The 14,632-nt window shown below is 46.3% G+C and overlaps 1 protein-coding gene across 9 annotated transcripts in view; it reads right to left on the bottom strand.

The window, feature by feature from the left end:
• Positions 1-14,632, bottom strand: part of Ppp2r5c (protein phosphatase 2 regulatory subunit B'gamma) — a 147,659-nt gene that overhangs the window by 47,079 nt on the left and 85,948 nt on the right. For all 9 annotated transcript variants that reach the window (XM_037210846.1, XM_028883814.2, XM_028883815.2 and 6 more), the window contains one exon: positions 7,343-7,542. In XM_037210846.1, coding sequence (XP_037066741.1) covers positions 7,343-7,542 — 200 coding nt within the window. The remainder of the gene's footprint in view (positions 1-7,342; positions 7,543-14,632) is intronic.

Raw genomic sequence — 14,632 nt, 5'->3', positions numbered from 1 at the left:
CCAAGAAAGGAAGACATATTTCAGTGTCACCTGGTAAATGTTCTGCAAAGCCTTGAGAGGATGGTCCCTTTCTGGCGGAGGTGACAACTTGATCACAGTGGCTATCCATCTCTCTAACACTTCCCTGTCATCAGGTGGCATGAGACTCTGAGAGCTTCTGTATGTGGAAATCAGAGGCCAACCTTGGGTGTCATTCCTCAGACGCTCTACACTTCTCTGGCTGTTGTTTGAAGACAGAGTCTGTCACTGGCCTGGAACTCACTGAGTTGGTTAGGCTGCTGCCACCAAGCTCTAGGGAGTCCTCACTTGGCTTCCCCTCCCCGGTACTGCCACTACAAGTGTGCACTACCATGTCCAGCCTTTTGTTTCCCACATGGGTTGTGGGAACTGAACTCAGGTCCTGCTCACAAGGCAAGCACTTTACTAACTGATAGTCTTGTTTTGTTTTTTTTTTTTTTTCTCTCCAGTAATTTACACTTAAAGAGAATGAAGCTACTGGCCTAAAGCAACACAATTAGTGGGTGACATGACTACTCTAGCCTCACTTTTCTGGAGCAAGATCCTCCCCAACTTCAGCATGCTGTTTGGTGGATCATGATCACTGTACCTACTCCCTGGTTATGGTTATGGATCAAAGGCAAGCAGGAGACATGTAGGTATCAGGCCAGTTGTCTGAGGGTTAGTCTTTCCTCGGAGATTGTAAGAGCCACCACCATCTAAGGATATCTAAGAGAATAAAGCTGCACACTGAGCATGGGACATGAGGCAGAGAAAGCTGTCCCTGTAAGTCTGTGGACCAAGCCTGGGCTATCCTAGAACGTCTGACAAATTCTTCTTTGAGTATTCTCAGTATTGAATTGGGCAGCTGCACCTAGAACTGGAGTTGCCATCCTACTTCAAGTCAGAATTCTGGGGAGCAGTTCTTCTCCCTGAACATCTCCAATCAAATCCAGACCACATCTTGGTCCTACCCTAAAACCACCCACTTCTGCCCATTTCTCTCAGCTGTCCCAGCCAAGTAGCCTACCCCACTGCTTCTCTGAAATGCCTCAGCACTCATCAGTCAGCCGGCATCCCAGAGCACCCCCATCCTACGTGTGCTCGGCAGGCAGCCCCCCAGGCATTACTTCTAGCAGCGGGCTTCATCAGGTTCCTGGGTCCAGACTCTAGCCTCATGCAACCCAAGCCTCTTTTTGTGTCTCGGGCCTTTGGAGCACTGTCCCTGCCAGAATCAGCTCATCCTCCCAACAGTGACAGTGGTCAGGCTCCCTGTGCAGCCCTCAGCTCTCACTTGTGCCTACTGCTGTCTGGTTCTGTCTCTTAGACACGTCCAGGCAGGCTCCGGGAGAGCTGAGCCATATTACCGTTTTTTAGTGGAAGCACCCCAAGGCAGCAGGGTGCTGGAGTCCATAAGGGATGCAGTATGTTTCCTGATTCAGTGAGTGCATCAAGCTGTGTTCTGTTAGCGATCCAGCACAGGTGGCTGGGTTATCCCAGAGCTCCATGTGCTGTGTAGGTCCCTGAGCCAGCCAGTCTATCCAAATGGTGCTCTAGCCAAACCCTTTTCTGCCCTCAAGGTTTCCCTCCTGCATCCAAGGCTTTGTAGAAAGCAGCATTACAAGAATTCAGTGATTCAGGAGCTCAGCTTTTCTGTCAGGGAATTTACAGTCTGCAGGAGTATGCTTTAGTTTTATGTAAATTAACTCATTTGGGGTAGGGATGTTTAAATGGCAGCACTTCTAACTGGACTTTCAGTTCCTTCAGTCTTCAGGCAGCAGACTTGACTGTAACAACAGAAGTGATGTTACTGTAGGGCCCAGGCTCACCAGCCACCACTTTTATGTGGGAGCCACAGTGCCAGATGCCAGGGCCTGTCTCTTCGCCTTGGTCTTGCCACAGAAGGAGCAGGTGCACTCAGCATGTTGGATGATCTCAATCTTTTCTGCTGTTTTCTATAGAAAGGAACCATGGAAGGTCCACATTAACCAACAATAATCCTGACCATCTCAATGTATCCAGCCATGTCACTGTGACCCAGACCTGAGCCCAGAAAGGAAGCCAGAGAGTTTCTGTTAAGCATGTGGCAGGTATACCTACCAGCAACCTGGATGGCAGATGAACAGAGTGCTGCAGGGCATCCCTAGGGTCTGCTTCTGCAGGGCCCAGGGGCATCTGGGAACCGGGACCTCTGATGATGGCTACTGTCCTTAACTTTTTTGGTTTTGATGAGCTGTCCTTAACTTTTTTGGAATCAGGATCCTGCTAAGCTCCTAAAAATTACCAGGGACCCGCAAAGAGCATTTTATCATTCTATCTACTAGGCTCTATCATGTGAGACATTAGCCACAAGTTAGAATAGTAATTATGCCTAAATATAAAATGTTCATGAGAAATAACTCCCCAAACCTAAAGGATTCGGCTGGAGGCATGGCACTGTTTTCTATTTTCAGTAGTTGTGATGGCTCTTCTTGTCAGCTTGACTACATCTGGAATTACCTAGAACTCAAGTGGCTAGGTACACCTGCGGGAGATTTTTCTTAATTAAATAATTTGAAGTGGGAAGATCCACTTTAAATCTGGATCTTTTGAGGTGGCAAGATCGACTTTTAATCTGGGCCATACGTTTTGGTGGCAGCCTACGTAAAGGACATGGAAGAAGAAAGTTTGCTCTTTTTGCCTGCTTGTTCTCCCTTTCCCCGGCAAGCTCATTCCTTCACTGGCATTGCAGCCCCCTTCTTCAGGATTCTGACATACACTGAAGACCAGCTGAGACATTTAGCCTCATAAACTGAACAACTATTAGATTCTTGGACCTTCCATTGGTAGAAGGCCATTGTTGGACTAGTTGGACCACAGCCTATAAGCCATTCTAATAAATGCTTTTTTCTCTGTATATATACATCCATTCTACCAGCTCTATTCCTCTAGAGAACCCTGACTAGTACACTAGATGTGGCTGTACAGAAAACAGCTGGGCCGTCCTGCCTCACCCAGGTACTTATTAAGAGGGAGGAACATTCAACAGCCAGGTAAACGGATGTCGTTGGTACTGCAACAAAACTGGACCAGCAGTGATTTACTACAGGTGACATGCTATGGGGACAGGACCTCATCAGGGGATGATCTACCCCTGCTTCTGGTCAAACCCAGGTGGTATACACACTCAGCATGAATGAATCTTTTGCCTGTGAGTGATTTTGTTTATGTCATCTGGAAAACACCAGTTTGCTGAGTTATACAGATCCTGATGACTTACCTCATCCCCATGCTACCAAGCCCAAGCCCAAATCCCCTTGGAGGCTCTCATGTTGGCAACAAATACCATCAGGTATTTCCTGGAAAGTATAGTCTATTTTTTTTTTTTTTACAGAGAAATGCCTGCTAAATATTAAAGTTTGAATCACAGGTTTTTGTCAATAATTTTCAGGTGCAGTTTCCATGCAAACAGTGGCAAACTCTGCACCACTCCACACCTCTCTGCAGGCACTGGCTCAAGGGCCCTGTGCATCACGCAAATACCACAGCCATCTTCCTAGCTCATCAGGCAGCACTAAAAGGTCGTGACGTAATGACTGTTTCAGCCAGACCTGGAGTTTTCCGTTGTCACTTTTGAATGTGTGGCTCTGAACACAGCAGTCAGGCTGTTTTTGGAATGGCTCCACTAGTTCACACTCCTGTCTGCAGTCTTGGGTGTGAGTTTCTCCACATCTCCAGCACTTTGTTGCCTGTTAGTTTTTCAAACTGTGAGCCACAGAGCACTGCACTGCTGGGTCACACCCAAGAGAGACAGGTTTGCACCAGTATGCTTCATGGCAGTTTTATATACAAAGGCTCAAGTCCAAGCTGGCATGGTGGTGCATGTCTGCAATCTCAGAGGCAGGCAGATCTATGATTTCCAGGCTAGCCTGGTCCACATACAGAGTTTGAGGTCTGTTGCAGAATATTTGTGCACTGTGAAGATGTGTCTTTGCCAAGTTCTGACTGGTTTAATAAAGAGCTGATGGTCAATAGCTAGGCAGTAGAGGATAGGTGGGATTTCCAGGGAGAGATGAAGAGGAGGGATCTAGGTTCACGAATTTCACCAGCAGACTCAGAACAAGTTGGATGTGCAGTACTGAGGAGAGGTAACCGAGCTACCAGAATGTAGATAAAAAATATGGGTTAAGAGCTAGTGGGACAAGCCTAAAATAATGGCTAAGCTTTCATAATTAGCAAGTCTTTGTGTCGTTATTTGGAGGCTGGCAATTCAAAGACCGGTCAGCCAGCGCTGCATAGTGAGACCTTGTCTCAAAACAAAAGGCCACCAACTAATGAATAAATGGACAGAGGTGGCTCAGTGGTTAAGAGCACACTGGCTGCTCTTCCAGAGGACTCAGGCTTGATACCCAGTGTCTACACGACAGCTAACAATCACCTGTCATTCTAGTCTCAGGGGATGTGAAATCCTCTTACGGCCTTTGAGGATACTGCACATACATGGTACACAGACATACATGTAGGCAAAACACCCATATACATAAAATAAAAATGATAAAAATTAAATCTCAAAAAAATTAAATCTCTGAGTGTATCTATATAATGGAATATTATGACAAAATTATTTGTCTAAAACAGGGAATGAAATATAAGCATAGGCTATGACATAGATTAGACTCAACCACACTTTCTGGAAATGCTTGTCATGAAAGACATGTTGTATGAGTCCGTTTCATGAAATGTCCTGGACAGCAATTTACAGAGACAGAGAGCAGGTTAAAGGTCACTCAGTTCAGGCAGTGGTGAGGGAACAGGACAAGATTTCATTTGGGGAGAAATGTTGTACCATTAGAAGTGATGAGATACATTCTATGCTAAAAACTCGAATTCCCCAGGTTGTGGGGTGGTGAGCTATAAAATAAATAACATCTTTACAGCTGTTAAGCCACACAGCACTCCAGTCAAACAGGCCAGGTGTGTACAGCTACACTGTTGTGGATTCTTTAAAGTTAGTGGAAATTAGTGTCTCTAAAAACACTAGGAAAAAAACTACACATACTCCAGAGCAGCAGGGAGCAGTTAAGCATGAGTGAAGTGCTATGTGAGAGGCCATGGTTGGCTGCCTGGATTCCAAATGTTCTCTCTGTGTCTCAGAGTACCACATATTACAGCGACATCTCACCCCACCACTTTCTTTCTCCACTATATTTTTCTTTCTTGCTGTCTGCTAGTTTGGTCTGAAATGTCCCCCATGGGCTCCTGTGTTTGAATACCTGTTCCCCAGCTTATGGCACTGTTTTGGGAGGGGCAGAACCTCTGAAGTGGGAGGTGTGGCTGGTAAAAATGAGTCATTGGGAGTGGGCCTTTGATGGGCACAGGCTGGCTGGAGCTCTCTTGACTTCCTGATTCATCAAGATGAACAAGTCATACCATGGACAGACTGCCAGCCACCATGACCTTTGCCACCATCAGGCAGTTTGCAACAGTGATGAGAAAGTAACTAACAGACCATCAGTCCATACGAGTACAACAACTGATAAAACAAAAATCCAATCTCCCTCTGTTCCCATTCTGCTCAGGAAGCACCAGACACACAGGAAGCCAGGGAAAACACACACAGGCATCTGGCGGTCTGGCAGTTCATAACTCTTTCTCTCTAGATCCTCTTGGCCACATGGGAAAAAAAGCAGAAATCATACCCTTAGCCTTGCAGCTCGGGGTTGCTTTTCTTCAGGACAATATCATCTGAAACAATGCAGATTAGTTATTTTACCATTGTCTCCCACCTAGGAGGAGCTTCGGGAAGGTAGAAATTGGTTCTTTCTCTGTGCCTGGCCCACAGCAGAAATTCAGGAAAAGTGTGTCAAATTCTTCTAGAAGCTATCTGCTCAGCTCAAGGGAGGGCACGCTGTTCAGGAGAGGGACCAAAGTGAGGACAGAAGCAGAGATTCTAGCTAGGGAAGCTCTGCAACAGAAGAATGACCAAGCCGAGAAAGCGGTCTGCAGAGTGCTGCGCGTCCCGCATGCTTCTGGTACTGCCCACTGCTCCAGTGAGACCCCCTGCTCCAATGAGACCCACTGCTCCAGTGAGACCCCCTGCTCCAGTGAGACCCCCTGCTCCAATGAGACCCACTGCTCCAGTGAGACCCACTGCTCCAGTGAGACCTCCTGCTCCAGTGAGACCCCCTGCTCCAGTGAGACCCCCGGCTCCAGTGAGGCCCAAGGCTCCAGTGAGACCCATGGCTCCAGTGAGACCCACTGCTCCAGTGAGACCCCCTGCTCCAGTGAGGCCCACTGCTCCAGTGAGACCCCCTGCTCCAGTGAGACCCCCGGCTCCAGTGAGACCCCCTGCTCCAGTGAGACCCCCTGCTCCAGTGAGACCCCCTGCTCCAGTGAGACCCCCTGCTCCAGTGAGGCCCACTGCTCCAGTGAGACCCCCGGCTCCAGTGAGACCCCCTGCTCCAGTGAGACCCCCTGCTCCAGTGAGACCCCCTGCTCCAGTGAGACCCCCTGCTCCAGTGAGACCCCCTGCTCCAGTAAGGCAAGCGAGACATCGAGTCAGGCAGTCTGGAGCATATTTGGCTCAAAGGTAGGCATCTGACCCAAATAAGGCAGATTCTTCCTTCTTGGATTAAAGAGTATAAATTAGGCAATACTGCCTGCCAAGACTTCTTAAAAATAGAAATCTTCCATACTGTAACTGACTTACTAACAAATTTAATAGGTACCAAAAAACAGATTTAATTTTAAAAGAAAGTTGAGTTCAATATATTCATCTTAAGTGAATGGAGGAAATAGATCTTAAATATCTGATGTAAGAACACATTTAATAATCACAGAAGAAAATGAAGCTGTACCCCGATGTGTGCCATTAAAAAAGGCCCAAGAGGACTGACTATAAGATGTAACACGACAAATAAAACCATGGAAGCTGTGCATGATACTCAATACTCTTCCTTAAGACTCCTGACTGGAGGTCAGCTTCCACAGCATGTGAGCATTGGAATTAAGAAAAGACCAAGAGCTTTGCACCCTACCATGGGCATCTGCTTTTTGCTGAGTGCTAGAATTTCCCTGTACATGGATGGGCAAGAATGTTTACTTCTAAATTACGCAAGGACACCAACACGACTGTTACATATGCTTTAAAAAAATTAAACCAAAGAACAGAGACGATGTCACAGCAAACACAAACCGAGTTCTAGCACTTCTGCCCCGCCCATCACAGGGTGGTGGTGACAGTTAAATGGGTGCAAACAGCCCCTCCCCCATAGGATATACTGCATTCACTCTCCCTGGGGCAGGAAAGATCTCGGGAAGCGGGGATCCCTAGCTGCGGCTGTGCTGGGAGAGTGCTGTCACTCACCATGTGGACGACCTCTGGGTAAATGGGCTCTGTGATCACATTCCTGTTGTGGGTGATATATTCAACCATCTCACTTAATGCAGCTCGCTTTACTTCCTTCCACTTCAGGTCACTCAGCGGGTCAGAAACAAAGTCAAAGAGGACACAACATTGTCGAAGCTTCTGGATGAAAAGCTTCTCTTGATCCGCAGGAGGAACATCTGAAAGGTAAGAGAGAGGACTGTCAATCACAAAACTGCTTAACCCACAGGGCCCAGGACACACTGCTCTGCCTCCTATGTTTATTTTGAATTAACAGAGGTGCAAGAAAAGAGATAGATGAGGTGAAGAGTTGTTAAATATTCCTTAAACGGTGAAAAGGGGCTGGGCGGCAGCCCACAGCTGGTCACTGCTGAGGTCACAGGCTTGGTATGACTGAGAGCACCCGTCACCTTTCTGAAGGCACTCAGTGGACAAATACTTTCTGAGCAGTGACACACGCCAGACCCTGTGCTGGGCAAAACAGGCTAAGAAAAGCTGCAGACAGTGAGGCCAAGTCTGGGTGATGTTACAGAGGGAGGTGTGACAGGTACGGGATGGAGGGGGCTTCTGGCTGCCCAAAGACATGCAGTAAGGGTGACCCCTTGGTGTTCTCAAAGCCCCTTCCGTTCTACTCTGGGTGACAGTGCTCACAATGACGGAAATACAGTCGCTGCAACAGTAACAGTGACTTATTCAGTGAGCACTTACTTCAAGATACTGATGCCTTTCATTTCATTTTTAATAAGACAACAGTGCTGTGGATATCGCTCTATATAAATAAAACACTGATGGCCAGTGACCAGACAGGAAGTATAGGTGGGACAAGGAGAGAGGAGAATTGGGGAAACAGGAAAAAGGAGGGGGAGACACACAGCCACTGCCAGGACAAGCAACATGTAAAGATGCCGGTAAGCCACCAGCCACGTGGCAAGGTATAGATTTATAAAAATGGGTTAATTTAAGATGTAAGAATGGTTAGCAAGAAGCCTGCCACGGTCATACAGTTTATAAGTAATATAAGCGTCTGAGTGATTATTTTATACGTGGATTGTGGGACTGCGGGGCTTGGGGAACCTTGAGAGAAGCCCTCCAACAACACAACAGAGATACAGAAACAGGGTTAAGCTGGGCAGTGGTGGCGCACATCTTTAATCCCAGAACTCGGGAAGTAAAAGGCAGGCAGATTTTTTTGAGTTGGAGCCCAGCCTGGTCTACAGAGCAAGTTCCACGAGAGGCCCCAAAACTACATAGAGAAACCCTGTCTCAAAAAACAAAAACAAAAACAAAAACAAACAACCCTCCCCCCAAGTCAGAAACAGGGTTAAAGGATCACCGTTTGGTGGTGGGAAAGGAAGTTTAACTGGATTAACTGGATTCAAACAGCTCCAGGTGACAGTCCAGTATCCTGACAAGTTTAGAAAACTTTTTTTTTTTTTGTTTTTTTGAGACAGGGTTTCTCAGTGTAGTTTTGGTGCATGTCCTGGATCTTGCTCTGTAGACCAGGCTGGCCTTGAACTCACTGAGACCTGCCTGGCTCTGCTTCCCAAGTGCTGGGATTAAAGGTGCGTGCACTGCCACCACCACCCGGCAGTTTAGAAAACTATTACCCACTATTGTGAGGCTGATGGCCAGTGGTGGTGATGATGGTGGGACACATTCACACACACACACACACACACACACAACCACCCAAAGACTGGCCAAATATCTTAGAGCATCTGTTTACCTCCACCAGTCAGTATTTCCTGAGTGATTAGTAAATGGTACTATGATACTGTTCAAGAGCCTATCACTCCAAGTACACAGGAGACCATTGGATTTTTATGGAATAAAATGCACCTGTAACTCACTTGTTTCAAACTACTCATGCAGATTAACCCCTTAACAGACTATTCACTTAATAAGTTCTGGTAAAATGTCCACAATTCTCTTCAAGGGCCTCTCAAGACCACACTTTTCTACATCCAAGCAAAGAATCACAGGGCCACAGGCTGGTGTAGAGTAGAAAGATATACATAAGGAGAACGCAGTCATCCACCAGTAAACCAGACATTAGAGACTCCCCAAACACAAAATTATGTCATCCTTCTCTCTAAAGTTTTTGTTTTGGAAAATATATCAATTTTCATAAAACTATTAACTCCCCGCCCCCAATACACATAAAATAGCTTCATTACTATTTTTTTTTAAAGATAGGTTCTTGGTACATAGCCATGGTTGGCCTAGAATTCGATGTAGACCAGGCTGGCCTCAAACTTGCAGTGACCCTTCTGCCTTTGCCTTTCAAGTGCTGGGTACACAGGTATGAGCCTGTAATTCATTACATTTTAAAATGATTTATAAAACCGTTAACATTTTTCTTTTTGAGTTATTCCCCCTCTGGTGTAATTTCAAGTGTAGTCATAATAGTAGATGAACTTGCATAAATTCTTTAGGTGAATGTGAGGCGTCCTGGGAGTACCTTCCCACACCAGCCTTCCCCAGCAAGTGTCCCTAAACACACGCTGCTCTGCTTTCCTTCTGTTGGTGCATATCTAGGAGCCCATGACCCTTCTCTCCATTCCTCTTGCACTACCCCTCCCATCACCTTCCTGATCAGGTCCTCTACAAACCCTTTCTTACTTCCTAGTCGGACAAGGCAAGGCTCTGCTGAGTCACTTCCCACCTGGATGCCAAGTGACAGCAGGCGCCTTCTGATGATGACTTTTATTTATCTGAATCCTTAATGGCTAACACCAGAGATAAGAGGCATGCAGGCACTACGACATGAATTCCATAACCCATTTCAAACCATGCAGAGACAAAAAGCACTGAAGCAGGGTGAGGAGGTTGGGACGTACTGCTAAAAGACACCTGTGAGGTCATGGGAGTCACCACATCACATTATACATACAAAGCCCACTAGCCATCTGAACACCCACTGCCTTTCATGAAAAGGGTTTGCTTTCCAAACTATCTTCTTACCAGCCTTTGATCTGCATTGACTCTACACCTTTGTTCACATTCCAACTTGCCAGAATGCCTTAAGTAAACTTGTACTTGTCAGAGCTTGTCTATATAGATTCTGTCTGTGGCTTGTTCATTTTCTCAGCACTATAGAGAACTAGAAAGTCCACAGTTAAGCAGGGCGGTGGTGGCATACACCTTTAATCCCAGTACTGGGGAGGCAGAGACAGGCAGATCTCTGTGATTTTGAGGTAAGCCAGTCTACAGAGTAAGTTCCAGGACAGCCAGGGTCACAAAGGGGCTCTGTCTTGGAGGAAAAAAAAGCCCACAAGTTTGCCCCATGAGTTACTTGGTGCCTTTATTCAAGTCCTACTCACTGCCTGGCTTCTACCCAGTGGTTAGTGAAGTCCCTTAAGACCTCCTACCAGCAAGGAGGCCGGCCATGGTGGTGTACACGTTTAATCCTGGAGGAGGCAGGTGGATTTGTGAGCTCTATAGTTTAGCTTGGTCTACATAATGAATTCTGGGCAGCAAACACTACCAGTGAGCCATATCTTAAAATATAAATTAACTAAAATAAGTACTAGAGGTTTGGCTCAGTGGTTAAGAGCATTTGTGTCTCTTGCATGAGATCAAAGTTTGATTCCTAGCACATACATGGCAGCTCACAACCATCTGTATCTAGTTCCAGAGGATCTGAAGGGCACAAGACATGTATGTGATGCACATACATATGTGCAGGCAAACACACACATAAATAATAAATAAACCTAAAAAAACTTTTGAAAACAAAACATTTCATTTGGTTATTATTTTTAAAAACCAATAGCAATAAAATGTGCACTTAAAATAATGCATTTACACCCTGTCAAATATTCCCATGTTTTAAAAATGCAAGTTGGCCGGGCAGTGGTGGCGCACGCCTTTAATCCCAGCACTCCAGCACTCGGGAGGCAGAGGCAGGCGGATCTCTGTGAGTTTGAGGCCAGCCTGGGCTACCAAGTGAGTTCCAGGAAAGGCGCAAAGCTACACAAGAGAAACCCTGTCTCGAAAAAAAAAAGAAAAAAAAAAATACAAGTTAACTTCGGTCTTCCTGGTCAGTGTATTTTTTTTAAAAACCCCTTTTCTGCACAAGAAGACAGATGGGTGGAGATGCTGAGGACCATGCTTCATCCCGGTTACCTCAAACACCTCCCATGTGCACCAGTAATTTCAGCATGCCTTGTTTTCATCAGTTCATTATGAATGTGAAGCAATTCCCAGATACTGCAGGCTAAGTCCTCAATGATGCTCAGGTGTGGCCCATACAGACCCAGGCACACAGTGCCTGTAGGGTAGGAAGAGAAGAAAGACACCAGCTCTGGGCCTTAGAAACAAGAGAGATAGTGGGGTTAAAAAGGATCAGTTCTTCCGTTCCTCTCCCGCCATGGTGCCTATGAAAAAGCTTGTGGGGGAGGGGGGGAGGGGGAAAGCCGGTTTTGAAGTTCACCCTGACTGCACCCACCCTGTAGAAGATGAAATCATGGATGCTGCCATTTTGAGCAGTTCCTCCTCTAGGAGAGAATCAAGGTGAATGGGAAAGCTGGGAATCTTGGCAGAGGGGTTGTGATAATTGAATGGAGCAAGATCAAGATCACCATCATCTCCAAGATGCCTTTCTCCAAAAGGTATTTGAAACATCTCACCAAAAAAATATTTGAAGCCAGTTGGTGGTGGTGCAAGCCATAATCCTAGCACCTAGGAGGCAGAGGCAGGTGGATCTCTGTGAAGTCAAGGCCAGCCTGGTCTACAAAGCGAGTCCCAGGACAGCCAGGACTACACAGAGAAACCCTCCTCTGAAGAGCAGTCTCTGAGACTGGCTGCGTGTTGTTGCCAACAGCAAAGGAGCTATGAGCTGCATTACTTCCAGATTAACCAGGATGAAGAGGAGGATTAAGACACACGGGTCTGGAATGTTTTGTATTAATCCATAAATAAAATTTAGAAACAACAACAAAAAGATCAGTCTTTTAAAAGCCCATCTTCCAAGTGTTGAGGCTCACACTCACAAAAGCCCACAGTGGTCTTCAGGCCCCTAGCTTACACTGGCCTATTGTCAAGACAGCTGGAATATAAGCCTCCATTGTGTTTGTGTGTTGGAATAAATGTATCTCAGGAGACCGAGGTGGGAGGATTGCTTCACATTCAAGGTCAGCCTGGGCTACACAATGAGTTCCAGGCTAGGCTGGGCCACAAAATGAGACTCTGCATCAAATATAAACAAACAAACAAACAAACAAATAAGAAAAAGCCCATCTACTGCAACACTAGTGTCCAACCAAACTTGGAAGTACAGTAGGTACATTTGCAGCTTTATAAACCACCTGGTGAAGGACAGACAGCGAGGAGAGGCAATCCTGACACTGCCTGGCATCAGTGTGCCAGAAGGAGAGAGCCATCATTCCAGGGATGGGAGCTAATCACCAGCGGCTGCTCAAAACACACTAGTGGGATACAAGAAGCAAACAGAAATGTCTTCTAGAAACTGAGATGCACTCACAAGCATGGATGCCTTGATGGGTCCAGGCTATCTTGAAGATAAGGAGGGAGCTGGGGGCCAGGAGACCACTGTGGGGGCAGTGAAGAACACTGCAGGCATTTGTGAGTCCTGAGTGGCCACTAACACAATGGCCAACAGCACAGATGAATTTACAGTGTGTGCCTCAACTACAGAAAGGACTGACAAGTCCAGGTACAGATTTTAATTCAAGTCATGAGATGTTTGAGGTAACAAGTTGAGCAACTCAACTGCCTCACTGTTCCAAGAGGTATCAATCTCAGGTGTGGTCTTACCATATAGCTCTGGCTGTCCTGGAACCCTCTACATAGACCAGGCTGGCCTTGAACTCCTGCTTCTGCCTCCTGAGTGCTGGGATTAAAGGTGTGTGTCACCACACCTGGCTACTTTGTGGGTTTTTAAAAGGATTTATTTGTTTTTGTTTTATGTTGTATAAGTGTTTTTCTTGCATGCATGTCTGTTTACAACTGTGTACAGTACCCTCAGAGGTCAGAAGAGGGTGTCAGAGTCTCTGGAATTGGAGCTACAGGTGGTTGTGGGTCACTGCAAGGGTATTAGGAGTTGAATCCAGATCTTCTGTAAGAGCAACAAATGCTCTTAACCACTGAGCCACCTCTTTAGCCCTCTATTTTCATTTTTTGTTTTGTTTTTCGAGACAGGGTTTTTCTGTGTAGCCCTGCCTGTTCTGGAACTTGCTCTGTAGCCCAGGCTGGTCTTGAACTCACAGAGATCCACCTGTCTCTGACTCCCAAGTGCTGGGATTAAAGGTATGTTCCACCACCGCCCAGCTTCAATGAACCATCTTAATGACCTTTTCTACCAAGCGAGGGTAGCACACACCCGCAATCTCAGCATTCAGGAAGCAGAGACAGAAGGACAGAGGCCAGTCTGGTCTACATGGGCAATTCCAGGCCCTAGTGTCTGTACAGACAGGGCTCTCTTTTGCCAGCACTCCCCCCACCCCAATTGTACCATTGCTGTAGTCAGGAATCCTTCACCTGTTTTCCTTCATGGCTGGACCATTCATTAACATTTACTTGCCCCAAACAGGTTTGGAGAATGTGTAAGTTTTCAATATTGAGTAGTCCTGTACAGGAAAATGAATTCTTCCTCTAATTACTCAAGTTTTCTTTAAATTTTTCATTAAAATGTGTTAAACATTATTTTATTTTATTTGGTTTCTTGAGATTTGCTATGCTCTGATGCTACTGAAGATGATATTCCCCAAAACACTAATTTCAGACTACTGTTGCAATACAGAAAAAAAGCCATCTGTAACTGGCTACAATGCTTAGCTAATGAATTCTGACCCTGTTTCTGGAAATACTCCTTTCAATGTGCAAGCCCAGGCACAGTGTTCCTCTTTCCTGTGTGTCTGTGCTAGCCAGGACCTCCAAGTAGAGGCCCCTTTCCCTTCTCTCCAGCTTGGAGGTCATCATGGAACCCACTGTTGTTCTAGGAGGACGAGTGAGAAACCCACCCGTGTATTCAAAGTTACATTAATCTACTTCCTAACCGCTGTTTCTGTGCGTGGGCCTGGGTCAGGCAGAATCTACATGTACAGGGTACAAAAGGGAGGAATGGGGACTAGGGCATCCTGGAGAAGAACCATGGTGGGAGGAGCTGCTGCTCCAGAAGCAGGACGTTTTGTGAAGCTTCATTAGATAGCTGAACTGTGTGTGGCCACTGGGGGTAGAGGGACGGACCCTGGGGTCACAGGAGCACTGGACTGAAGGAGAGTAAGTCAGCCTTTCAACACAGGACAC

This window comes from Peromyscus leucopus, chromosome 14 (genome assembly GCF_004664715.2).
Source record: "Peromyscus leucopus breed LL Stock chromosome 14, UCI_PerLeu_2.1, whole genome shotgun sequence".
NCBI lineage: Eukaryota > Metazoa > Chordata > Mammalia > Rodentia > Cricetidae > Peromyscus > Peromyscus leucopus.
This window is presented reverse-complemented; position numbering and strand designations above follow the sequence as displayed.